At 40.3% G+C, this 27,836-nt stretch overlaps 1 protein-coding gene across 7 annotated transcripts in view; it reads right to left on the bottom strand.

Annotated features, from left to right (window-relative positions):
- The window catches only part of Stx18 (syntaxin 18), a 149,295-nt gene that overhangs the window by 82,704 nt on the left and 38,755 nt on the right, over nt 1-27,836 (bottom strand). For all 7 annotated transcript variants that reach the window (XR_011707947.1, XM_027939597.3, XM_027939586.3 and 4 more), the window contains exon 2: nt 894-961. Coding sequence is in view for 6 of the 7 variants with exons in the window: in XM_027939597.3 (XP_027795398.2) it covers nt 894-961 (68 nt within the window). In the remaining variant the exon portion in view is untranslated. The remainder of the gene's footprint in view (nt 1-893; nt 962-27,836) is intronic.

The raw sequence follows: 27,836 nt of genomic DNA, 5'->3' as shown, positions 1-27,836 counted from the left end.
AGGAGGAATGTGATCATGAGTTACATTAGAGGCTGAATAAAAGTACTTATAAGCCCCCCAAAATGAAGGCCAAGTCAAAGTGAGCTTGTTGATGTCTCTAGCAAGTGTCAGAAGCCTGGGAGAAGGACAAGGAAAGAGGTCATGAGGACTGAGACTGGGAAGGGCAAGAAAAGCCTGACACAGTGAAGTGAAGGCGCGAGATGAAAACATGCTCACAAGGGCACCACCCAAACAGCAAGGCCAGTGTCACAGGCTGGGACAGCAAAATACAGGCAAAGAGAGCCAAGCAAGAGCCTTGAAAACCTTGTCCCTCCTCAAGGTTCAGGTGATACAAATACACATACTCTCAGTTTTATGTACTGCTCTGGTAAGAAATCAGAGTATCATACGCTAGGATGTAATGGCACCCATGGAGATAGAGACCAGAAGTTGCGATATCACATTGCTGTGAGAACACAGGCACAGCAGCTGTTGAGTTTTCTTCTGTTCTGCACATGTTCTTCCACTGCTATACTGATCTTCCTCATTACAGCTCTGAGTTGTCAAGTAAGAAGTGAGGACAAAAAGCTTAAGAGGGCCAGGCATGATGGCGCATGCTTGTAATCCTAGCGGCTTGGGAGGCTGAGGCAGGAAAATTGTGAGTTCAAAGCCAACCTCAGCAAAAGCAAGGCACTAAGCAACTCAGTGAGACCCTGTCTCTAAATAAAATACAAAATAAGGCTGGGGATATGGCTCAGTGGTTGAGTGCCTCTGAGTTTAATCTCCAGTACTCCCCTGCACCTCCCCCCCAACCAAAAAAAAAAAAATTAAGCTCAAAAGGAACACAGGAACAGAAAAGAACACAGCCGTCCAAATCCAAGTCCCCCCCACCGCCCCCCGGCAAATGCACTTACCTGTAAGCATTAATGTAATCTTTCCTGTGTTCCAGAAGAAAATCTCTCAGTTTGCCAATATGAGAAATCTAAAATTAAAAAAGAAAGGAGTTCATTAGATTAGATAGATTACACTAATGCCATGAAAATCAAATTAACAGAGAATGGAATGTAGCCTGCAGAGAATGGGAAGCTATGAACTGAGCAACTTGAGGTTTTAGTCATGCAGTTACTGACTTGCTAACATTCCTGGGCCTGGTCTCCTCTCTTAGGAAAAGTTCCTTCCTTCTACCTCTCATTGCTGTGATCTATGACACTAGGAACAGGTGATCTCTAAGGAATACAGAGACTAGCTGAGACAACTCCTGTCTAGAAACCAGACAGCAGGAACTGTGTGTCTTCTATCTACAAGTAAGCATTTCTTCTCTCATGTGTTGCAGGAGATGGATTCTAAGGGTGAAGTTAGGTGTGTAAGTAGGGCCCATGATGCTACAGGGTTAAAAAAAGATCTGGGGGAATGATTATCCCTGTGCAGCAAATCTCTGTTTTCCCTCTGATTTGCTTCTATGGATGAACAACAAGATACCAAGTACAGGTACAAAGCTTTGTGCTCGTGCTGGCCAACTCCTGCTGCAACAGAAACCCACTCTGGAGCCTCTACCATGTTCCATACTGTGTGTGGAGCTCAGAATTCAAAATTAAGTAGAGGCAGGGAGAAACTGGAATCAGAGCTGCCAGGGACAGAAGTGTTTCCAGAAGGAGAGGGTGATGAACTGGAGGTCTGCTCTGTCCTCTGGCCACTGATCCAGTCCCCACTCACATTCTCTGTACTCCCGCCAAACACTTGTGCTCTAGCCTTGAAAGGTCTACTGAATTTTCATTTCTTCCACACATAAAGTTTTCCTGTCAAGGCTAACTCAAGCCAATTTTCACTTTGCTTTCAACTTAGAAGGACTTCTACACACCACCCACTTGGCACACTCAATTACATACATCCACATATTCTGACTTCACTTTTACACACGTGCCTCTCTTGGGACATTATGAACTCTGCAAGGAGGGGTTGCACAGTGTTCCCTGCAATTCTAGGCACAAGAACAAAAGGTGATCACTAAATATTCATGGAATGAGGATATGTCTAAATATCAAATAGTACTTGTCATAAAAGAAGCATTCTCAGTTCTGGAGATAGGCTGAACGTGCAGGGGTTTAGTTAAATTTCCTGCATGGTCTAGACTATTTATTATAAATGTGGTTCAGACAGATGCCCTAAAACACTTACAAATATGGACCAAAGAAAAACATGGCTAAGATATTTTGTGCTTATTTCACAGATAAACAACACGTCGTCTCTTTTTCTTCCCAAGAGCCCTGCTGCGTGTCCTGATTATCCTGGTCTCACTAGCCAGTGTGGGAAGGCCAGCCTCACAGAAGCTAATTGACTCATCCAAGCTCATACACTCAGTGGCAGAGCTTGAATTCAAGCACAGGACAGTCCAAGCTGCCTTCTACACAGTCCTGCTCCTATTTTCCACTTAAGCTGCATCATGGAATCTGACTTTATAAGTTTGTCTGGAAAAAAATTTAAGAGATGTGCAAGCAATGTCTGACTACACTACATACAAGCTTCCATCAAGTGACTCTTCTTCAATGGTTTCCATCCCCTTTCCTGCAACCCCTGCTACCAGGGGCCAAAAATTCTTTAGGGGCCTCTATTAGGGACCAGGTAAACCACATAAAGGATTGAGCAAGGGAAGCAGGTAGATAGGATACATGGGGTGAGGTCTGCTTTCCAAATACACAGCAACCAAAGAAGCAACTCTGCTGGCTGATTGGCTAAAGGGCCGCTGAGGCCTAACCTCAAGGCTTAACTAATGGCAGCAAGTCCACTCCCAGCCCTGGCACCTAAGGCCTGTGGAGAGCTGCCCCTGGGCTGTGTGGGACTATGTTGTGCATCATAGCCTAGTGACGGGATAGTCTGGCACTGGGAACTTCCCATGACATCCCCACAGGGACAGACCATCTGATTCAGGTGAACTTCCCCCACAAGCTCTGCCAAAGATCCCACACAGCACCTGAGATGGGTGTGACCTGCCAAGATGCCAATCAACCTGCTGACTACAAGACATCACCAAGCAAGAATCCGCCCTTGAAACATTATCCCTGCCTTTGATGTACCCACTTAAATAAACCACCAGAGCCATCTTTCCTTTGTCTAGTTCCAGCTCTTGTGTGGACTGGATGTATCAGGGGCTCTGCTTTCGTAAATATATTTCTGGCTTTTTATGTTTTGTTCTTCACTAATTATTTCAGACTTTTAAGTTTTCAGGCAGCTTACACCCTCCTTAGCAGGAAGAAGAACCCCCGCCCGCCCCATGAGACACTGGCTGTCATCCCTTTTAAAGGTCCTTCACAGTTGGGTCCCAAAATCCCCAGTTGTATTGGCCCTGCCACGCTCCCTGCCAGACTCCAGAGTCCAAGACCTAGGGCTCCTGACTCTATCATGCTTAAGTGGTTCTCCTCCCTGGGATAACCCATGCGCCATTCTCTCCAGGGCAAACCCCTCCCCTTCAAAACTCCTGTTTCCTCTCCACACCCATGCCACTCCCAGCTACAGCCAGATCCCATCCATGATAAAGCACTGCCAAGCATCTGTCTCAGCACCTAAAAGCTCCTAGAGAGAAAACAGTCCTCTCTCTCCCTAGACATTGTCAGACTGAGTTCCTGGTACAAAGCAGAGCCTCGGAAACATTTACTAAATGTTGAATAAACACTGGATACTGAATAATCTCAGGAGGATTATACCTACTGTGAAAGGCAGAATAATGCTTTTTTGGCCTTCCCTTCTCCTGAAAGATGTCCAACTCCTAATTCCTGGAAACTGAATACATTACATGGCAAAGAGAATCAAGTAGCAGATGAATTAAGGCTGTTGGTCAGCTGATCTTAAAATAAGATGATTATCTTGGATTATCCAGGTAGCAAGGTAGTCACAAGGGCCCTTAAATGTGGAAGAAGGAGGCAGAAGAGAGTCAGAATAACGTGCGTGCCTCTAGTTGCGGGGAGGGCAAGGGGATCGATCCTCCCCAGAGCCCTCAGAAGAGAACACAGACCTTTTGAAAACCAGATTTTAGTCCAGGGAGTCACCTTTTGGACATCTGAACTACAGAAGTACAAGATAATAACTCTGCATTGTTTTAAGCCACAAGTTTATGATAATTTGTTGCAGTGGAAATAAGAAACAAATACATCTACTTAGAGCCTTAATCACCATAACAATATTTTTACGAATCATAAAACTTTGCATAAAATGTTTTAAAAGGTCCAAGGAATCTACTACATGGCTGGATCAGCCGTCCTTTGCCCCTGCTACCCATTTTTAGTTAGTTTGGGTCTGCAAACTAGCAGACCAAATGGTGAAGGGATGAGCGCCAGGAACAAGAAGGCCCAGGGCATCTGATAAAAAACACAGTCGCAAGCGGTTTCAGTTACAGTGTAACAAAATGTGATCCCAGCTTCAGGTGCTCTGTAATGGCAGATTTTGATAAAATGAGTTTATTAAAATAGAGTGAAGGCTGTTTAGGATTACATGGAATTCTTGGTAAATTAAGAGGTATTAAGTAATTACTGACTTAATAATTCATCAGTACAGTAACTCAAACTTAAAAGTATGCTGTATAAAATAACATTTTAATGCCAAGAATGAAAAGAAACATAGGAGCATTAAGATTTCTTTAGACATTTGAGAGCTCTGAATTTCTATTAAATTCCTAAAATCGTGTACCAAAAAAATCGTAACAAATCAATGACAAAGAAAAAAGCATCGTATAACAGGGTCATCTTTACAAAACAGGATATGACAGTTTAATCGCACACTACCATCATCTTTACAGAGATTTTTGGCCAAGTTCTGATCTGTTTACTATTAGGCTTAGACCTACTTTTTAGAATTAACTGCTGAAGATACCACATTATATTTCACACAATTCTGATAAGCCCCTTACAATTTTCAAATCTTTAGAGCAGCTGAACACTTGTATGATTTGATTTTTTTAATGATTCTACTTACAGTGCTAGTTTTGAGTCACATGATAAAGTAGGAATATTCGTACACTTAAGAGAATGCCTCTTTTAAAAGGAGAAAAAAACATTCCAGTGTGAAGTTTGGGAAGGGGATCAGAGAAAAAGAAAGTACATTTTCCCTTTAAAATTAGTGTTCTTACAATTGAGATGCCAGAGACGGAGAAAAAGGAAAGCACCATTGGTGAACCCTCGGTGGGACCAGGCAGCTGACAAGATGCCAGGGCTAAGTATAGGGAGTGCTCGTAGCAAAGGGACACCCATGTCACTGCTGTGTACCTCCCTCTGCTTGGAGAGCTGACCCCACTGCTTCAGGAGAAACTCTGCTCATTCTTCCAGGTTCACTTAATTGCCACCTCCTCCTAAAAGCTTCCTGAACACCTCCCTTTTTGACACCTGTTTGCACTGTCCAGATTACATGACAAGTATTGATATGACATACTGTGCTGCTGCTTCTTTGCTCAAAAAGAAATTTGCTTATGTGGCTTTCTTCTCACTGCTTGTATGCTTAATGTTTATTCTGTATAGATTATTTGGTCAGAAATATTTTTCATCTGTGACCCCTAGCAAACTTTAGTTCAGCTCCTGAGGTCAGAATCTCTGTCTATACATTTTTTTTAATCCCCTACAGTTCTTAAGTGTTTAAAAACAAGGAAATGAGAGAAAAGGGGAGGGGTGGGGAGGAAAGAAACCCAACAAAAAAGGCCTCACGATCTGATGGATCCTGATACACTGATGGTATCAAAAAGATCTGAAAGGTATTGCACATTCTACACCCAGATATCTGAGTGAACAAGCAATTGAAGAGGGACAAGACACCTATTTGTGCAAATAAGTAGCTTTCTCCAAATTGCAAGGGGTATTCATAAGGTACTGCCAGACCATGTACAATCTACTGAGACTGCGGTCTGATGTGCTTCACAAAATGATCATGTGCCCCACGAAGTGGACCATTTTCCACCTGACTGACAGTCTGTTATGGAAAAGAGTTTTTATCACAGATATGGTTTGATGGCACTGCCCCTTGATATTAACTATGTCACCAACAGAGGATGGGTATGGACAAAGACTAGAGAATCCTGTATTTCTAACACAAACTGTAGTTTAAGATAAAAATTCAAACTGTAGCTAAAAGAGAAAAGTAAAAAGGAAAGGGAATGAATATTTATTTTATATCTCCTGTGCCAGTCACTGCTGAGTGGGTTGTTTCATTTCATTCTGACCATGACCTGTGGAAACAGATGATTTTCTTAGTGGGAAGGAACCCAAACTCTGAGAGGTAAGAGGAATGACAGAGGTGGAACTGGCCCCTACCAGTGCTGAGCTGGCGTGGGCTCTCTTAGTGCCAGCATTAATGACATGCTGGTGTTTTCTAGTTTCCTTTGGTGTTAAAGTCATTTTAATGCCTTCTGGGTATTGTTGTCGTCATTTCACTGGTCAAATAATTTCCCACTTAATATTTAATGATATTAAGAAATTATGAATTTTCATTTAGGTATAAAAAAGGCATAATATATTATGACTATGTTTTTATTTATCTTTTTTTAGCTTTAAATTCCTTCTCTCTTTGAGATAAGTACTGAACAATTTATAAATGAAATCATATAATAACTGAGATTTGCTTCAACATAAGATGGGAATGCAACAGATGGAACGGGATCAGCGGTTTCAGCAGTGAGGTCACTGCAGATGGGCACACGTGTACCTAGAGGTTCCTTCTACTATTCTGTCTACTCTAATAAACACTTGAAATTTTCCATAACAAAACACAAATAGTTTTCAAAATCATCCATGTAGAACCTTCTTACTTTTAACACTTTTAGTCATTTTGAGGCATATATTTTCTGCTACCAAACAGTAATAATCCATACTTAAACCAACAACTAAATTCCAACAACTTCTAATTTTTTATTTCTACATACTTGCAATCTTCACTTACATTCTATGAAATAGGATCAATGTCACTTTAAAAAATCAATGACAACAAAACCTTTGGTGAGTTTACTCTGAGGCTGACAGTTTCTAGAGCTCTGTATGCATTAGTTCATCTACTTCTTCCTGCAACCCCAGGGAGGTGGTAATGTTATCGTATCTATTCCACACATGAGAAAACTGAGTCACAGAGGAGTCCCTTGCTTGGGCACCCTGGGTTGAAGTCTGGATTGAAGCCAGGCAGTCTAAGTACCAGGCTTGAGTTCTCTCTATATTCACAAGGAACATGACTAGGACCTGGGAAAAGCAGTCAACATGAGCAATTTCAGGCTGCTGTCTTCCTCCAGCAACTACAGCCAGCCATACCTTACACACTTGATTTACCCACAGAGATCAGTGCTCACCAAGAACCAGCCACAAGTATGCTAGACAGTGCATAAATTGCTCCACACACACACAGTCACTCCCACTCCCATCCCTCGTAATAATCTCATGGCTGAGACATTACCTACCATACTGCTTAAAAAACTGAGGCCCACGCATGGTCACAAGGTCATTAAGTGGGCAGAACTGGGACTATAGGTCTTGGTGACTTAAGGGCAATGTTACTTATTCTATACTATGCTATCAAAAGATTAATATATTACTAATATTTTACCTATCTAAATTTGAGAGTTTTTTCATAGGAATATATACTGGGTTTCATGTGGGAGTATTTCTGTATGCTGATTTAAAAAAAAAATTCTTTGCTTGCTTAGTGTGAGCAAGACTCTGGGTTCAATCCATAACAAAGGAAAAAATTTAAACTACAATGGATATAGAAGGATCTGCAATAAAGGTATGACTTCCTAACCAAAGCCATCTTCTCCCAAACTGGCTACTTACTGTTCCCTGTGTTTGCAACACAAGACTCAGAATTGGCAAGGTCACATGGATGCTAAGAAGGTCCACACAAAAACAGGATGGCCAGAAAAACTGGTAGGACAACGTGAGCAGTTCATTTTGAATATCAATCATTAAGACACTTCAAAAGATGATTTCAACATGTAAGGAAAGAAATGTACAGAATTGGCTTTCCTGCTACAGCTCCTCTATATCTGTCCTTTAACCTGGGATTGAGTATAGGGCAGAAAAGAAATCCTGGGTAAAAGACTGTGTGGGGCTTGGGACACTGCGGGCCAGGAAGAGAAATAAATAAGAAATATAGAGGGTTGGCCAGGATTCAGGGTGGGATCCCTGCTGGGCCACCCCCAGTGGAAGGAGTCCTGATGCCCTATGTGGAGGGACCTGGGCTAGTCTGGTTCTTGGCCCATCTCCCAACCTTTCCTTGCTCTTTTTCTTCCAGAGAAAGGAGCCAAAGGACATTTGGAGAAAAAAATGAGCTGCTGCACTGGCCCCCACCCCCGCCCCCACCCCGTTCTCAGATCAGCCCACAGCAGAGAGGATGTACTCCGGCCTGCAGTCCACCCAGAGTTGGCCAAAAATCTAAAGCCAGGTTCTCTATTTGGCTTTTTTCTCTTACTTCTGTATTTTTCTTTCAGGTAATTCCAACACTAGGCTGAGAGGAAAGGGCTATATTTTATAAGCGCCCCTAAGTTTTGACAACTATAATTTTGAGCAAATTGCTTAGTCTCCCTGGGTTTCACTACTAAAGGAAGGGGGTAAAAATTGTTTTTTAAAAAAAGTAGTAGCAGCACAAGTTAATGTTAATTCCCTGCACATCTCCTCTGCAGCATGCATCAATTTAAATGTTAGGCATCTATTCCCTCATGTACTTCTTCAAACAACCACAGAAAGTAGGTCCCATGCTCACTCCATTTTGGATGAGAATACACTGAGGTAACTAATGCATTACAGTACAAATTGTTCAAAATAAATGGAAGACTGCCTGACTCCCACAGTGTCTGAGTGCCTCCAACCTCCACAGGTCTACCCGTGGAGGTGACTTTGCCATTTAGCCTTAGCATGATCACATCTCTAAGGGCTGGTTTTACCAGAAGTGTAGGCAGGATGTACTGAGATCAAACTGATTCAGGTGAAAGGCAGCATACTCAGCCACAGGGCAGCACAGAATTGACGCCACTCTAAGCAAGTTAAACTCTACTCTACGACGACAGGTTTTTCACCCCCTTCTTTCTCTGAAGATAAATCAAATTCACTTTTCAAATTCACACAATTTAAATGGCTACATTTAAAAAAGGCTAATTCCCCAAAACATCAAGACACTGAAATTCTCCACAAATTGATTATAAAATACAAGCAAATTGACTATAAAACAGCAGCAATGTGGGCCCTTTATTGGAGGCATTTGGCAGGGAGAAAAAAAAAAAAAAGACTCTCATGTTCCTGTCCTCACACACAGAGAGGTTCTAGTAGGAAGGTCCAAACAGAAACAAACACCCCAAAGTGTATATATGAGACATCTGGTCACATAGGTGCATCTGCTGTTGACAAGGACTCAGCACCAGGGACTTATAACACAGGCAGTTTCCCACAAATACGTTGTTTGGTGAGGATAAACCCAGGCAGAAAGGAGGCTGGCCAAAGCTCTTGCCCAAAGCATGGGCCACGTGATCCACTGTGTACACTACATGCCGTGCCTAACTAAAATGGAAACACAGGAATCCACAGGACTGCTTGTTGAAACACTAATGGCTCTCTGGGTATGACATGGACACTGCTTTCTTAATATTTTTTGCACTTTGAGATTTTCCTACATTAATATTTATAATATTTGTAAACAGAAATGTTTTAAACTTCCCACATACTTCTCAGTGCCCCCAGGATCTAATTCCTGCTGCATTCTCCAGGCGCAAAGCCCTTGCCACTGTCTGACCCTAGGCTTCTGATTTGCTCCTGCTCATAATATTCTGCTCAGAGATCACACTCGGAAAGCCTTCACCATTTCTAGGCCAGTTTAGGACCCTCCTGCAAGTGTATTGATTCCAGAGGTGTCACAATCTTATCTGAATTGTTTTCATGTCTGATATTGTTGTTCAAGCACGCCCCCAAAGTGACTCCTAAATTTTTGTTTTTTGAGACAGGGTCTCACTAAGTTGCCCAGGGTGGCCTCAAACTGGAGATCTTCCGGCCTCAGCCTCCCTGGTAGCTGAGACTGCATGTGCTGCCACACCTGGCTCCTCAATAATTATTTAATGCTCCAGATGGATTTGATTTTTCTAGCTCCTTCAAGAACTACTAAGATGGGAGACAGACTACAAGCCCGGCAAATCAGCTGCATTCCTCCCACGCTCCACTAGGTGGCAACGCAAGAATTCGAGCAGCAGGGATCAATAATATAAGCTTGCTCAGAAACGTCACCATTCCCCCCTCCCCAAGGTTTCAACATTTCTCTGGCTCTTTCTTTTTGGTCTAGAATCAAGGATTAATCAAGGTTAACTGTTGTGCACATGCTGAGGCAGAAATGACCTAGTTTTACACATCCTTGTGCACTCTGGATGGGTCCAGGAAGATTTAAAACCTTGCACTCTAGGCAGAGTCCACACAAAGGGAGCTCCAGAGCAAGGATGCCATCTGCCATCCCAGGCGGCAGGCCCAGCTCTGTTTATGTGTGTCACCCACACAACAGCTTGGCTAGCTGCTCCTTCAGGGGGACTTGGTAAATTATAAGCAAGATAAACTGTAAAACAAAAGCCTGTGCAAAACGGTGGGATTCTTCACAAAGAATGGCTGCATTTTAACTGTAGGGCGAGTTCAAAGCAGTTGACAAGTGTCCTTTGCTGATCACAGCAGTGGTCTGACTTGCACCCCCTCCCCTTCCAGAAAGGATAGGAATTCTGTTCTGCTGGCACTCACAACACTTCCAACAAAGACCTGATTGATCATGAAACACTAAGTATGATTTGCATAATTTGCCTCTGCAAGAAGCGAGCATTGTTCAAGATTAAAGAGACTCCAGTAGGTCCCTCTGGCATATTGTAAAAAGTTCCCTGTAACACAAAATCATTATTTTTTCATTCAATCAGTGGACACAGCTTGCTGCTCAGTTTAGTATGCAGCCAAAGGCGCAGCCAGAACAACCGCTGCTGTACAAACGTTTGCCAACTACTGATAAGCTGAATGATTTTTCACAAGGATCGTGTTCCCAAGTTTAATTTGGAGTCCACTAACTACATTCCAAATCCACTCCCTTCAGCCTTAATTGAAAAATGCATCAATACCAATTACTAAAAGTCTGAATTAGAAGTTCAGACTAGCATACCTCTAGACCCTGCTGAAGTCACACTGCGGGGATGAGTCCTGTCCCTATGCAAGAGGACTCCCTGGGACCAGTCACCCACAGAGAGCCTGGCACGGTCACAGACATTCCACTGTGCTGTGAGCAGCCAGTTTGTTAGGAACTAATATATGAACCATTCCTTTCTTGTTCTTCTTTTCTTTCAACAATTGTTTAGCAAGCAAGTTCTAAGGGCTGGGCCCTCAGTGACTGTGGAGCCAGGAGGGGTGGCAGTGGCAGGGGCTCTGGCCGGCCTGCTTTCCGTGATCACAAGCCTCTGCAGCTCTTCCACCCCCTCCTGAAGCACCAGCCCCCTTGTCTTCCAGAACACCACCCTCGGCAGCTTCTCTCTTCAGCCTCTGCCTTCCTTCACAGGTTCCTCTCCTATGCTAATCTCTGACCTTTCCTTGGCAGAGTCTTTCCTTGACACTTGGCTTTTTTTCCTTACTTAGCCCTTGGCTCTTTCCTTGATGCTTCCTTGCTGCTCCCCTCATTCCAACCCACAGCTTTGTTTGCCAGGTCCGTAAATAGCCACCCAGCCCCCAGCTCTCTCCCATGCTCCAGCTCAGCGTGCTGGACATACCATTGTGGATCTCTCTGGTGTTCTGAAAGCAGCATGTCCCAGTGGGATATTAACACAACTTCTCACACTCCACTCTCTGGTGTCCTCCGTCCCTCCTGTACCCATTGCCCCAAAGACAAACCCTTGATCCTCTCTTTCCAAATTCCCCAAGTCAGAAAATCAAATGTTTCGACTCTTCCTTCTTTTTTCACCCACAAGTGAAGCTGGTCCACCAGTGCTACCCACTCTTCCTGTTAAACATCTGCTCCAGGCCTCACAAGGGCTCCTCCTCCTGGACTTGTGGCGTGAGCCTGCCTGTGCACCACAGCACAGCAAGCCGCCTCCTGTCTGCCCCTGCACTCTGGTACCCGCTTCTCTGCCTGAGTGCCTTCTTTCTGACTTCCAACTTCTACTCCAAGGTGCAGGGCCCAGGGAGATTCTAAAATGCAGGCTTCTGGTTAATTCCTACCCTGCCTGCATGCAGTCTTCCAGGGCATGCTCTAAATGTCTGCTAAATGTTAGCTGAATACATAAAGTACCTTATCCCATCAGTCTGGAAATCTTATTAGAAATAACACAAGGCTACCTTGATCCAAGGAGAACTGTAATAAATAGCTAAATAACCTGTTCCGCAATTTTGTGGAAAATCTGTACTAATCTTATTGGACTGCAAGTCCAAGACTATAGCATGTTTTTTAAAGAAACACAAAGAAAAACTATGTACATGAAAGAAAGTCAATTTTTTGAATTCCACCCCTTTGTTCTAACTTCACAGAGTGCTGAGTAGCAGGCAATAGGGCTGGTTAAACCCAGGGGACAAGGGTGAGTAACGTGAGGTAGATGGATGTGGTAGTCTAATTCTGATATTAGCAACTTTCTAAAAACCTTGAGAAGTACTGCTGTCTTTCTAATGCTAAGCTCCTATCCTCTTTAAAGAAATTTAAAAATTAGAAAAATTAGAGGCTGGGGACAGTGGCACACTCCTGTAATCCCAGCATCTTTGGAAGCTGAGGTAGGAGAATCGCGAGTTCAAAGCCAGTCTCAGCAACTTAGTGAGACCCTGTCTCTAAATAAAATATAAAAGAGGGCTGAGGATGTGGCTCACTGGTTAAGTACTCCCTGGGTTAAATCCCTGATATCAATCAATCAATAAATAAATAAAAAATTTTAAAAAAAGAAAAATCCTGGATTCTTAGTGCGAATGATGAGATGAAAGAACTCAAGATTCAGTCTTAAGAGCAGAGCAGTCCAAGACAGTGCTTGCATTTCTCATGAAGCTCAGTACAGCTTCCTTTTTAAAACTGGTGTAGGGTTCTTCAACCTGAAGAAAAATCAACTGCTTACCACACATTCAACCCCTCTCCTCTATTCTTCCAGCCCCAACTTTCTCTAAATATTATAATCTAATTATGTATTTGCATTCCCCAAACTGCATTTATTTGGCATTGCTCAATGCATTCCCTGTATTTCCAGAGTTCTGTCTACTCCTAGTGTTTATCTGCCCTTTCTATTTGCCTAACAAAGGCTGTAAGGTGCATAGACTATAAAGCAAGTGACTGGCTATCCCCCTGCCTTGGTTCTCCAGACCCCTTCCAGTGGAAAATCAACTAGTTAGATACCCTAGCAGTCCATTTTTAAAATGTTTCCTCCACAAAAATATCATGAGAGAGTCTTTGATAACTACTGCCTACTGGAATCAAACACTCTCCACCCCTACTGGCCTAAAAGCACACAATGAGGCGGGAGTATGGGGCTTTGCAGATCCATGCTGGTCAACAATCACTCCCATCTCTTCTGTGTGTTTGGAAGCCTTCCTTTCATTTGTCCATTTGATGACTATACCAGGCCCAGTATGGGCCAGGTGCACTAAGAGGGTACTGGGGAACAGGGAAGGGGATGAGTCAGAGCAGGGTAGGTAGCTCAGGGTGGGTCTGCCGTGGCTTCACACTGCTGTACAGGTCTAGTCCAGGTCCTGTCTGGTTTCGAGACTGTGTGTGGAGGGTGCACACACAAGGGATGAACTGCCCAGCCCAACTGACCCAGATGGCTCCCAGCTGTACCCCCTACTCATTACTACATGCTTATTCTGGGATGGCTGCTCCTACTTGAACTCCACAGGAGGCCTTTTTCTCTCTTGAAATTATAGTGGTAGATAGGCAGGAAGCAAGAATGCCACCTCTAGGCCCAGGGTGACTCCGAGCTGTTCTCTGGCTGTGCTGAGCTTTCTCATTCTCATGCTGCGAAGGTCAGATGGGGAAGATCCCTGAGATGCTTTTCAGCTCAGGAATTCCAAGATAATGTTTGATGTTTCAACTTGAAAGCTCCTACAGGGAAACTCTGTTGGCTTCTTTTTACTCCTGTTTATGCTTCCCAAGTTTTCAGCAGGATTCTAAGGCCCCCGTGTACTTAAGATTCTCAATTGTCAAGGCTCTCTGACTCACAGCAATTCAGTGCAGCCCTGAAGGCAGCCGGCAGAATCTGTCTGTGAAACAACACTGACCAGCCACTCTCAGGGATGGGTGGGGGCAAGTACATGTGATGACCACTCATATGAAAGTTTGATCAGAAGAAATAAGTATTTTCCGGGGCTGGGGTTGTGGCTCAGTGGTAGAGCGCTTACCTAGCACGTGTGAGACATGGGTTCGATCCTCAGCACCACAAAAAAATAAAATAAAATAAAGGTGCTGCGTCCAACTACACCTAAAAAATAAATATTAAAAAAAGGAAATAAGTATTTACAGTTGTTCACATGTTGATAAGGAGTATGATAAACAGACAACAAGATATTCACCTATACAACTCATAAAAGGGAACTGATTTGGAAATACCATAAATGTCTGCTGGGTGAATGTGCAACTGAATTGACGGCAGCGCTCACTAAGTGCCAGGGGGAGTTTTTAACCAGCACTCCACTGAACAGTCCTGTTATGACCTTATTGTTCCCATTTGACAGACATGAGAAGCAAAGCAGCCGGCCCAATGCCTCACTAGTAAGTAGCAGTGCCATGCAGGCATCAGAGTCTACTCTCAGAGCCTGCACGCTTTACTTTTCCTTGCTCTTCAGAACCTTGACAACAGGGGTGAGAGGAAGAAACCATTTCACTTATATTTGAGCTTGTCCATTTAAAATCTCAATTCTATTCTTAAAACTTACTTATATATCTATAAAAATATATATCTTTAAAAAATATTCAAACCCAAGTCTCACTCTCTAGAAGGGGTTATATTTATAATTTCTCAAATGGCGTTATAGGAAGTCCTGAACATCCAAAGTAGAGTTCTTGACCTTTTCATAGGGCGCGGATGCCTCTAAGACTGATAGAGTTATGAATCTGATCTCTCCCCTTAAAAAAAGAAAAAAGAAAAAAAGGACATCCACACACACAAGACACTTTCTACGCATCGTTCTGAGCTTCAGAGGCACTTGGCTCACTCGGGCTCAGGTTAAGAAACTCTGATTACAAATGTGCCAGCACACATGCAAGCTTTCTGTAACACACCGCTCACAAGGACGGACTCTGCAGTGCAGCCCTGAGGGCAGCTGGCCGAATCTGTCTGTGAAACAACACTGACCAGCCACTCTCAGGGACGGGTGGGAGCAAGACAGTACACGTGATGGCCACTCATACGTCTGCCTTACAGCACACAGGGAAGGGAGAGATGGAGTCATGGGTCATGATAAATACCTAGTGTTTAACGTGTCAGGCACTGTATTAAGCCTGTGCACTGATTATTTTATTAAATTCTCACAACAAATCAGAAAATAGATGAGGAAACTGATCCAAGGTCATACAGCTAATAAGTTGGAAAGTCAGGGTCCCAGTCTAGAATAGATTTCCGAATAGACTCCAGAGCTTGCTCTTAGATTCTTCACTGTGTGCCTCCAGACTTGGCTCTCCGGAGCTCAAACTTGAGTTGAAGGACTAAAACAGAGAGGAGTTACTACAAAGCCTTCTATTACCTACCACACTCCAAACTCATAAAAATGAATCCATCAACTTTAAAAAAGCATTTGCTAACCGTCTTCTAAATTCTTCCAATCCATGGCTGAAAATACTAAGTAATCTATTATAGTGCATTCCACATTCCAGGAATACATTCACTCCCTTTTGTGATGAAGAATTAAAAGATTCTTTAAAAATTCCAAGTCCAAAAAGAACTATGTAATGCTCATTTTGGATTCCCCAAAACTGGCACAGTTTCTAGCTCAACAAATGTCTAGGAACATACAACAAAGGAATGAGTGATATATTTTATCAGGGATTTGTCACTCTAAAATGAACATTAAAGAACTGTCATATTTAAACACTGGTGGTTATGAAGTGTTAAAGATTTTTAAAGATTTAAAAAAATACATGAAATTTTTTCACATAGGTTTTTGCAAAGGTAGTAAGCAGTCAGCAATTTATGACCTACCGTTCACAGTCAGCACTAACTCCTCCTCCTCTGAGGCGAGTGCTTAGCAGGGCAGTATGAGGTTTGTGGGTAGTCTATCGCTGAAGTTAAACACCAGCACTCAAAAACATGAAGCCCTCAAAGACCGAACACTGCCCCAACAGACAATATTTTTTCTTTGAATTATAATATCAGATATAAGGAGGAAATGTTTGTGAAGACAGCAAGGCCTAGTAGCAGTGGGAAAGCCACAAATAAAGACAAGATATCAAAACTGCTCTCCTGGAATCCTGACCCCAGGTTAAAATTATGTGCTAGGAGCAACACAAAAATGTGCTTCTTTGCAAGCCAAGTAGCAAGAGTTACACCAGTGCAGACCAATTTTCTAATCTTTTACCCACTGCGGCAAGTACAAGTCCCATTCACTAGGTGGTGCTCTCCACCACATCGTTCCTCTAAGAGTAGTACAGTATGTCAAAATGACAACAGCCTGGTTTTAAGATGATTTGTCTCTTGAGGATATACATTTGGTTTAAGTTTCTACTGCAAAGTTAAAGTTCTTAAGATAGGTCATGCAGATCAATTGCTCCTGTAATCTGAAACTCAAAAGAGCAAGTAATATCTAAACAAGGGGAGGGGTGGCCTGAGCTTACAAGGGTCTCTAAAAGCCAGGAGACAGTCTGCCTGGCTACCTCTAATCTCACCATCAAAACTGTTACCTTGTTCAGTTTCTGCTTCGCATCAGCAAGAGAACAGCAAAAGCAACTGGGAGTGGTACAAAGGGAGGACAGACCTTCCACTTGTACACTGCTTGATAGATGCCAATAATTTACACTCAACAGAGCATACAGCTTTGATAACATTCAAAACCAGAAGCAGAAGAATTCTGTTCCATTCAAACTTATTTCTTTTCTCTTTTAGTAAGAACAAAAGCAAAAGAATGATTGTTCATTTTATCATGAAGCTCTAAGAAAAGCATTTGGTAACAAAATATACAGCCTTGCCTCCAAAGTCATCTGTCAACTAAGTGAATGGCAATAAAGTGCAGAGTATGCTCGCCTCGACCAATGACAACTGTTCTGATTCCCGCATAATCCACCATTCCCAGTCTGCAAAAAAAAGGGGGGTTATATGTTATAGAATACACACACACACAGGCACGCACACACGCACGCACGCACACACGCACGCACGCACACACATATGAATGATCCACAAGATTCCTTTCTCCCGTTATGGTCTCCTATGGAATAAATAAGGCATGTAACTTTAAGTACTTCAGTACCCTCCCACACACATGCAGAAAATGTTATTCCAAGGAATAAGTTACAAAACATTCTAACATCCTCTTTGCTTAAAAAAAAGAACATATAAAACTCAGTGGTTTCTAGAATTTAAAGAAGTTGGAGCAAATTACTAACAACTATACTTCACAAAATAAGAGCTTGTCTGATTAAAAATTGTTGCTTATATGTTCAAAATAGCATATATTAATTAGTAACTAATAAAATACTTGCTAGAAAAAAATATTGATAAAAACCACTAGAAAAACAATTGTTAGGTCCTGAGTAGTATATTATAGACCTTAAATTTGAGAATCAAATTATACACTTTCACTATACTTTTAAGAATTATTATTTCACTGGACACAAAATATTTTAAGGCCCATATTTGAAATTTATATTTAGAACTCAGTTTGAAAGCTTTGAAAATAAACTAAGTGTATGTAATTTAAATTCCTTTCAACAACTTTTCAGATCATTTATTAGGTAAAGTGATACATCACATATACAAAAATTAGCATTCATTATCATAGTAATGAATTTCATTTAAAATCACATATCAGTTTATATGCAATAAAAATTATCATCAAAATTTAACACTAATTGCCCCCCACCACAAACAACAAATACCCAAACACTTTTAAGGGACACACAGTTGTACACCAAAGAAAAGAAAGTCAAAATTTACAACTTTAGGAAATTCTTCAGAAGCTTTTCAACAGTCAATATCTGATCAAATGTTAACATTACTATTTCAAAATGCCTATGTGTAAACAAAGCAATATCTTCCTATACTTATAAGCAATTTATAAAACAGAAAACAGACAAATTTCCTCAAGAATTGGAGCATAAGCATCTGAATGCCAATTTGCTAATATGAAGCCAATCTCAACAACTTTCACATTAAAAACAAGACAGATTAAGGTTTTTAATTTTTATTTTTATCTAGATTCTATATGTTTGTAAATTTTACTAATTAAACAAAACTAATTTTTTTCCTCCATGCCAAAAACAGAATTCCCATATATGCTTGTGGTTTAAAAAAAAAAAAAAAGTTTAAATTTTACTGAAAACTAAATATCTTGTTTTTTAAATGGAATCTATAAATATATGTGATTTCTGTGCTCAAACTTTGAAAAGAACATTGTTGGACACTCCTTTAACAATCACTAAAGCTCTTTGAAATGAAAAACAACAACAAATCATCCGTGTTGAAAATTTCATATTTAGCCTTTATTTTAAATTACAGTCAAAGCCTTTGTTCCAAATCCACATAAATCACTGTTACTCTGAGAATAAGTTTTATAGAAAACGTTATTAAACATTACATCTGACTTTAATATAGTTTCCCAATTTGCTTTTGCATGTTTATTATCAAACTCTAATCATGACTTTCCCAAACTTATTTATACTTTCACACACTTCCCAAGTTTTCCCAACTTAAATAAAAACCCACAAAAACTGTGGGAAATGTTTCGCTTGGAAGATAAAAGCAAATTGGTCCAAATGTACATTTGCAATAATCACTGTTTACTTTTGTTGGTCAAACATTCAGCTTGCAGTACTTTCAATATCTACATTCAACTTAATTTTCTTATTTCATAAAGAAAAAAAAAAAGGAGGGAAAGTAGCCTTCCTTTCCCCCATTTTGCTCTCAAAATATAAACTCATTTAATGCAAAGCGTTCCTGGGTCAGGCAGGCATGTTTTAACAATAAGCACATCTAGTCTCAATGCCATTCATATCACATATAAATGCCATTTCTTTCAAAACTTTAGTCTGAATACTTTATAAGTCTAATTTGGCTCCTCCTAATAAGTACGTTTTACTACATAAGGCCCAATTTTAAAAAAATTAATAAATAAAAAAGCAAAAGAAATATTAACATGGGAACAAGGATAAGCATTAATTTCATTTATTGAAAAAGATGAGGGCTTTTCCTTGAAGTGTCCGACTCTACCATAGATTTTGTAGTATATTTATTAAAATATGACAAAGCTTTAACCTGGGAACAGTTTACTAATTCACATTATCTACTCAAACAGGAAGTCCGCTTTGGGTAAGTAAAATCCGGAAACTATGCTGCTTAAAAAACTAGGCTGTGTACTTTTTAAAATAATATTTAGAAACAGTCTAAAGAGTATCTGTGATAATCCACAAATTCATTCCTCTCTAGAGCCAGAAACTTGTCCCTCACAGGGGATTTAAGGCAACCACACGGTAAAATAAGCTAAAGGTAATGAAATTAAAAAGAAATGTTTCCTGATAGAATGAACACATTTTAAAGTCTATAATACTGACACAAAAAAAGATATTTTTTTTTTACCATTAAAAAAAAATGTGTCCTGAAAAGAGATCCTGGTTTGAAGTCTATCACACCACAGTTTGCCAGTCATGAATCCCAGTTCATTTTCAAAATGAGGTCTATTTCCTGCAATTTCAGATATTTTAGAGTACAATTATTTTACATTTTTATGATGCCTTTGGGGTATCATTACAAATATTTTTATGTGTTTAAATTTAGGAAAGTAAAATTAAGTAATAGCTCCTCTTAAAGGGAGCTGTCAACTCTCCCCTGAACAAAAATCTTTGTTTTAAAGCAATCTAGAGATTTATATCCCTAGTAACCATAGAAATTAGTCTTAAGCTTTAGGGGAAAAAATTGCATAAAATGTTCTTATTTAATTAAAATCAGAGCTCTGCTCTTAGAAATAAGAACCTTCTTTTGAACAGAAAGAATTTTCCACCAAGTAAAATTATTTTAAACTCAAGGTAGCACTCGGTGATAAATTAATCAAACACGTTTAGCTGGCTCTTAAACTTGTGTGCAAACAAAGTTAAATATTTTGTTGGAAAGATTTTGCTCAGAGACTATATCCACTGAAAACTTTCCATAAGAAAAGAAAGTGAAACACACAGGATCCAAGTAGTATTTGTAGATCATCTAAGTAAGAGCAGAAAAAGAAAAAGCCAAGAAAATGGCTTAACAATAACAATGAGGAGCAGCACTCATGGCAGAAGTGACTTTGTTTTCATTAGGAAACTGGATGTCTCACTCAGTGTTCCTTCCCATGAAGATCCAACCATGTGCCATTCTGGTGGTGACTGTTACTTTCCGTTTCACATGTACTGCAATGGAGACATATTCTTAATTCTGCTTATCACCCAGTGGCTAAAACAAGTTTATTTCTGATTTAAAACCTGGCCAGGAAGCCCGGGGGATTCTCCACGCTCTCGTGCACCATTCTTTTCAAGAACATACGCATGTGAGGGATGGTAAAGACAAACCCCTCAAACATTTTAAAACGTCAGTTTTCAAGGTTTATGAAATTCAGATGCTGAGGAACTCTGTAGACTACCAAATGTAATTAAGTTTCATGAGATTTAAAATCTGTAGCTTTGGGGTTTTCTCTGTATAATGAATAATTTTAAAAGTTAGTCACATTCTGATTCTCATTATATTTTTTAAAACTGCCCATTTGGAAATGAATCTATTGTTGATCATATCATAAAACAAATTTTAAATACCTGTGAAGTAGTCATTTTAACACACTGTACACACCAAGTAACGTCCAAACTACAAATATTTCTGCTTTTAGGAAAGAGGCCCAAAACAGGTATTTCTCCACAGAAGTTTATGCACTGGTAAGAATGCTAAGCATCCATTGCCTTCTGTAAGCAACCCCACTTTTGGGGAGAAGTATGGGTATTTCCTTCCTCCATTGCACATGGCTAAATTCACAGTCCTACGGAGGAAAAATTTACTGAGCACTTAAGAAGATTAAGACATCTTGGTATATATAATGAGTTGCAGAAGGGGACAGAAAATGGTGCGGAATTTATAAATGGCAAGAGTAGGTTGTTTCCACTGTATTTAAGGACACTACAGCATGTTCACTTTGATAGTCCAAAAAGCTATTCCTTGATGATCAAAAGGGCTTTTGTTTGTATAGTGGGATAAGAATCAGGAATTTTGATTCAAATGACAGTTTTTACTATCTTCATTGTAGTCTGTGCATTTCCACAGCAATTGGTTCCCAAATTTACACACACACACACACACACACATTTTCACTTTAATTCAATTAATCAACAATGCTAGAAATATAAAGTCTATGCTAGCATACCAATAAAAAATATTATCTGTGATAGTTTAAAATAATCTCAAAGCACAATGCCATGTTAAAATTTTTTAACACACAATGGCTGCAACAACAAAATGTCAGTGGCTAGTGGCAGTAGCACTGGAATGTCTTCACCTTCCCCCAGGTCAGCCTACACATGCAGGAGTTTATGAAAGATGCAAGAGCCCTATTCTCATGAGGAACCGAAATCTGAAAAACGCTTCATGGGTTTTTGACTAAGTTTTTATAATCTTCTTCCTCCCATGCAAAAAACCCCAACAAGATAAACATATATTCTTTCCTTGTCCCTTCTTAACCCCATATATTCCATGGTGGTCCCCTCTAGAATCTTCTCTTGCAGACAAAGCCTTACACTGGGGTCAGGTAATCTAAGTCTGCAAAGTTGTACAATAGTGCACTGAGGTGACAGATAATGCAAACACTGTGAATAAAAGCTAATAAGTTACAGTAGTAAGAAAGCATTTATAACCATTTACTTGTACACAGTATTGAATGAGTATTCTGCACAAAGACTACATCTTGGCTTACCGTGTAACCTTATCAAGTAACTTCTCTGAGCTTCAATTCTTGCATATAAAACAAAGGGATTGCATTTCCTGATCCCTAAGGTCTAGTCTAGCTCCAAAAATTCCATGGTTTCTTGCATTTGACCGAAAACTCAACAGGATATTTTCAAGTAAGTTTTCAAATCCACATCTTACGCGTACTATGCTCCATTTGCAAGGGAAAGGATTAACATTTCTTTCCACCTACTATATTACAAGGCATATTCCAAACTTCTACATATCTCATTTAATATTCACAATAACCCTCTTATAGTAATACCTTTCTCATATCATGGATAAGAAAAACAAACCTAGATATGTCCATTTGACTCTCCATGCTTTTTCCAGACATTATGGAATCTCCCGGAATGCAAAGCAACAACATATGGAATCACACACTACAAATTAATAATCAAGTCATGTTGAGTGTGCTCTACTGGGCACTGTGCAAGACATGCACAGGTAGGAAGCTTGTTCTTTTCTCCCCAGTGCCTGCCTTATGGGGCTAAACTATAAAGCTGTATAAGTTATATGTCCTTAATTGCAAAGGGCCACAGGAGCCCCACAGTGCCATGAAATGAGAGACAGGAGAGATTATGGTGAACTAGAAAATGGAGGGAGTAGTATTTGACCTCGAAAGCAGAAAAGGTCTCATGCAAAGCCTTGTAAAATGTATTGCTCTCCCAGCTGATCCCTCTCCAAATGACTCTCTGCATAAGCCAGGCTGAGAATAACTCTTGCAGGAGACACAGGAATGTGGCCAAGCATGGACCATGCAGTCAGGCTGTCTGGATCCACCAGTTCTGACATTCATGAGCTGCACTGCCATTCCCAAATTACTCTATCTTGGCCTAAGTATCCTCATCTGTAAAATGAGGGTAACAGCAGAGTACACCTCATAAGGTATGTGAAATGCAAAGGGCCCAGGAAAGTGTCTGGCACAGAGTAAGTGCTGTGCAAATGCTGGAAGGCCCAGGGAAGGACTCTCTGTGAGCCCATGGCATGAAAATGTCCTCTTACAATCCTGGGACACAAGAAGGAAGTTTTTCTACTTTCCTTCTTATATATTTAAACTGTATGGTTAAACACAAAAACAAACAAAAAGACAATCTTATGTTAGTCCATCTCCAGCCTCTCAATTCCAGGCCAAATTTTTAAAAACAAAAATGACACAATGAAATTCAATTTTAGATAAATGAATTCTGAATTTTGCTAAATAAATTAAAACAGTTAAGTTTGGCTTTTAAAGAGAAGGTTCTTACAGTATCCCAGCATTAAAAAAATGGAAGCAGTTAAAATTCAAGGTAGGTGACAAAATTCTGTAGTATCATCATACCGGGGGCTCTAAAAATCACCCACTGCTAAAGTGTAAGGAAAGTAAATGAGAAATTATATGATTATCAGATGATTCAATGTTTTATACTCTGGTCTTATTTCATTTCTTTAAATAACGTTTCTTCATCAAGCGCTCTTCACCATATATATGCTCAAAAAAGTGAATATTTTTTCACTTATTCTTCATATTCCAAGAAGAAAGGTAAAGCAAGTAATATAACATGCTCCATTTAAACATGAAGAAACAGACTCAGAAAGACTTGGTCAGGTCACTGTTAACTGAGATGGGGACTGACTTCTTAAACCGTGGTGAGCTAAGGGAGAGGAAGGGTCTATGCAGCAAAAGGGTATCCAAAAATCACTGGGGACTATCCGGTCTTCATCCCATCTTGCTACTCCAGTGCAATCCTACAGCTGGAGTCCCCATGTTAGCCAGCTGTCCTGGCTAGGAGACCATCCCTGTCTGCGAGTCAGGCTAAGGCCTCACAGCTCACCACTGTCTCCTATTGAACTGGTACAGCTAACCCTTCACAGAGGCCTACAGATCACACACCTTTAAGGGCTCCTAAATTTACATCCCCTGGCGCATCCCTCAGTCTCAGCCTTGCAGTCTCTCCCCTTTCTCAGTCACCGTCCCATTGAGCTTGCCCCTCCCAAGCTTGTACTAGGGAGGAAAAGCTGAGGTCTGGGATATTTGTGCTATTTTAAAATCAGTAGCTTCTGTGTGTCATTTCAAGGATACTTATGATGCTATTCTACCCAACCAGGGAGGGGGAGGGCTGCTACCAGTCACAGTATACCATCCTGTCATCGAGGAGACTAAAATTTTGCAAGGCTTGAGCACTTAGGATGCAAAAAAAAAAAAAAATCAGATGCTTGAAAGAGCCAGATGCAGTGTGTGGGAAGCAGCTGATTTGGAAGTCCTCAAGGAGGTGGGGAGACTCCTTCCCACACTGCCAAGACCAGCAGCCTGAACCTGAAAGGAGACCTCACCCAAGTGCCTACACAGCAAAAGCACCAGCTGCTTCATGTCTGACACAATCGAATTCCACAAAGCCAGCGTCTCAACCAGAGCAGTTTCTGAGGACAGTGGCTCAGAATCTAGGCTCTAGATTGGCCACAGAGAGCATATCTGCCAGACTGCCCTCAGAATCCAGAGCCAGGGGAGCTGTGACAGCATGATGACTCTCCCATCCCAGTACCTATACAAAAAGGCCTCCTTGGGATGGACCCAGCATAGCTTGACCTCCAATTTTAGGCTAAGGCTAAATTCCCAGAATCACTGATAATATGTCACTGAGGAGCACAGACTTCCATTTTCTAAGATGTGAAAATGCACCATCAGAGAAGAAAAACTCAGGGGAAAATGTCACCACTTAATTCATCAGCATTGACTGATCAGGCCCTGAACTATCAATAATGTTACTTTTTATTATTATTTGGTATAATCAATACCAAAAAACATCAATAGCACTCTTGTGGCATTATGCACAGGCAATTTCATCCAGTCCTACAAATATTACCTCATTTAATTATCATTAGTGACCTTTTGTGGTTGCTATTAATTTACACATAGGGGAATTCATCATCCCTTATTTTATACAGAGGAAACCGAAGCTGAAAAAGGTTAAATACCTTGCCCAAAGTGACTCAGCTGGTTAGTACCAGAAGCTGATCATAACCCAGCTAACCTGGTTGTGGAATCTGCTCCTTTGTACTGTCTGTATTGCCTGTCATGTTTCAACTGTCAAGAAAGCAAACCATGAACTCTGTTCGCTGGTTCCCTCTGTCACACCTTCCTGAGATCCAGCAACTAAACCTAGAATGAAATTTGTCTTGTTCTTATGGAATTAAGCAAATATTAACTTTATCTTCTTATACATATGAATGTCAGAAGACGCCAGGCTTTGGGCCAGAGAATGTGTACTCACAAGTGATTGCATGGGAAGGTACACGGTATAAGAGAGGCAGGGTTATTAATTACCCTAAGTGGGCAGATATGTTTTCCTACTTACTAAAGGAAGTCACGTAAGACCTTCAAAACAATATTCATTAGGAAGCCCAAAATGAATGACTCTTTTCTAGAAAAGGGATTCTCATTCCCCAGAACCTCCCTCCATGCATACTGTTTTTCACCAGAAATTTGCAACTCATCTGTATAGGTCTTCCCTAAATTTGGAAATAATAATATTACTGCCGATACATCTTCAATCATCAGCTTAAGGATATCCCATAAATATTTACTGAATAAATAAAAGTAAGTACATGTGTTTGGACTATCTAAATCATTGGTTTAATCCAAAATTAAAAACTTCACAAACTCCCAAAGGAAAACAGTGCTGTGGTATTAATTCACTGACAGAACAAAATTATCAGCTCATATAATACAGGTACTCAAGACCCTTAAGAGGTAGGATCAGAAACAGTTTCTATATGGGCATAAATTAATACCCCCAAATATGAGGCAAACAGAAAGAAATATGAATTCTAAGAAAAAGATCTAGGTTTCCAATGAGGGGACCAGAGAGAGGCCAAACACTGAGAAGACAATGGCATTTTCCACTCCACAGGCCTTGAAGAACAAGACCTGGCTTGGTTCACAAAGCCTCTGGAAGTTCTGCACACAGCAGGAGGGTCACCTCCACAGCACATTCCAGCTCTAGAATCCCTTGGTGCACAGGGAACAAAATTTACAACTGGGCCAAAGAGACAAAGGAAGAAGTTAATGTGCCACTTTGTAGCAGAAAAGTAACACTCTGAGGCCATCATGAACTCACACAAGACAAACACTCCAAAATTTTATCCCAGTGCCCAACAAACTTTCTTTAAAAGATCCTTTCTTTCAAATTAAAAACAGTAGCTTTATTAATGTACCATCCATTTCAAATTTGAAACACAACTCTAAACCATACCTTGTGGAATGGAAAGCCATAATTGTAATGTGGAATGAGACCAACTGAAATCAATATAAGAAATCTGAAGTAAGTAAATACTTTTTTTTCCTGGGGGTAGTATAAAACGTATGAAATTACAGTAGTAAGAAGTTATTAATTTGAAATTATAAAGTGGAATTGAGGACTTCAAAATATTCGTAGATTTTTTCAAAGAATTCCAAAAGCAAAGAAAACCACACCGTATTCTGGAAAAGCTTACCTTTTAGAAAAACAGCATTTAATTTACACAGCTGCTTGACCATGGTGTGCTGCAAAGAAACAGTAGTATGGACTCACCAACCTCAGCACTGACTAAAGCAGCATTTTCAAGTTCATGGGTATTCAGGACTGGCTTCTACAAAACTATTCATTATTTAATAACTAACCCAACTTAATTATTAAACCTAAACCAGGTAAGAATAGGACCTGTGTCAAGTTACCTGTATAACAGAATACTCTGGCAAGTAGATTTATGAAAATTTCAACAATCACTGGGCAAAGAATCACCAACAGCAGAAAATTACCTTTGAGTCAGAAAAACTAACTAGAGGCACTCTAAAATGCTTTGTTAAATGAAAGAATAAAGCAGTGCTCATTCAAGAGGGGGAAATGGCTTTAAATTTTTTTTTTCTCAAATAAAATGACTACTAATTAAATAAGTTATCTTGGCTTTAACCCGCAAATGGCTCACTGTTTCACACCAGTGGGATCTGTGCACTGCAGGTAGAGGTGGGGCAGCTGTGTGTGAGTGTGTGTGTGTGAGTGATCCTAAGCATAGGCTTCAGGGACTGCAGATCTATGATGCTATCTTCAGTAAGATCTTAAAATTACTTTTCTGTCACTTTGTATTATTAAAAAAGAAAAGATAAAACCTTACCTATTCAATTGTATTTTAAATTTTTATAACCTTATTTTCTGCATACAGTGGAGAATTTATAAAACACACAAAATTCAAAGAAAATAAAAACTACCCATAACAACATCACCTTGAAATTAGCTCTTGTATTATTATCCAGGTTATGCATATCCTTTATATAAGTGAAACCACCTTATGTATACAATTCTATATTCTACTTATTTTCTTAATGCCATAATGAGTACTTTCCCATGTAATTAAAAATTCTTCTAGCTCAGTGGTAGAGCACTTGCCTAGCTAGATGTGTGAGGTACTGGGTTCGATCCTCAGCATCACATAAAAATAAATCAATAATTTTTTAGATTTATTATTATTTTTAAAATTTATTGTAATTTAACTATTTCTCTGTTGTTAGACAACCAAGTTGTTTCTTCTAAATTTTCACAAGGACTAAATATGCTATAAAGAATATCTATTTTGCTATGCCAGAGTATTTCTGTACATTAAACCTTCGTCGGTATTTGCAGTTCACTAAGGAAAAGACTAAAAAGAGCAATTGCAAAGTAAGAGAGAAGCATTCTAAAATCCTGATGCATTTTGCCAAAGCGCTTCCTGTCCTGTTTGCCTCAATCCTGGGCACAAGGCAATGGTCTTACAATAG

Source organism: Marmota flaviventris, chromosome 7, assembly GCF_047511675.1.
Source record: "Marmota flaviventris isolate mMarFla1 chromosome 7, mMarFla1.hap1, whole genome shotgun sequence".
In the NCBI taxonomy this organism is placed as follows: Eukaryota; Metazoa; Chordata; class Mammalia; order Rodentia; family Sciuridae; genus Marmota; species Marmota flaviventris.
Note: the sequence above shows the minus strand (reverse complement) of the source record. Positions and strands in the feature narration are given on the sequence as shown.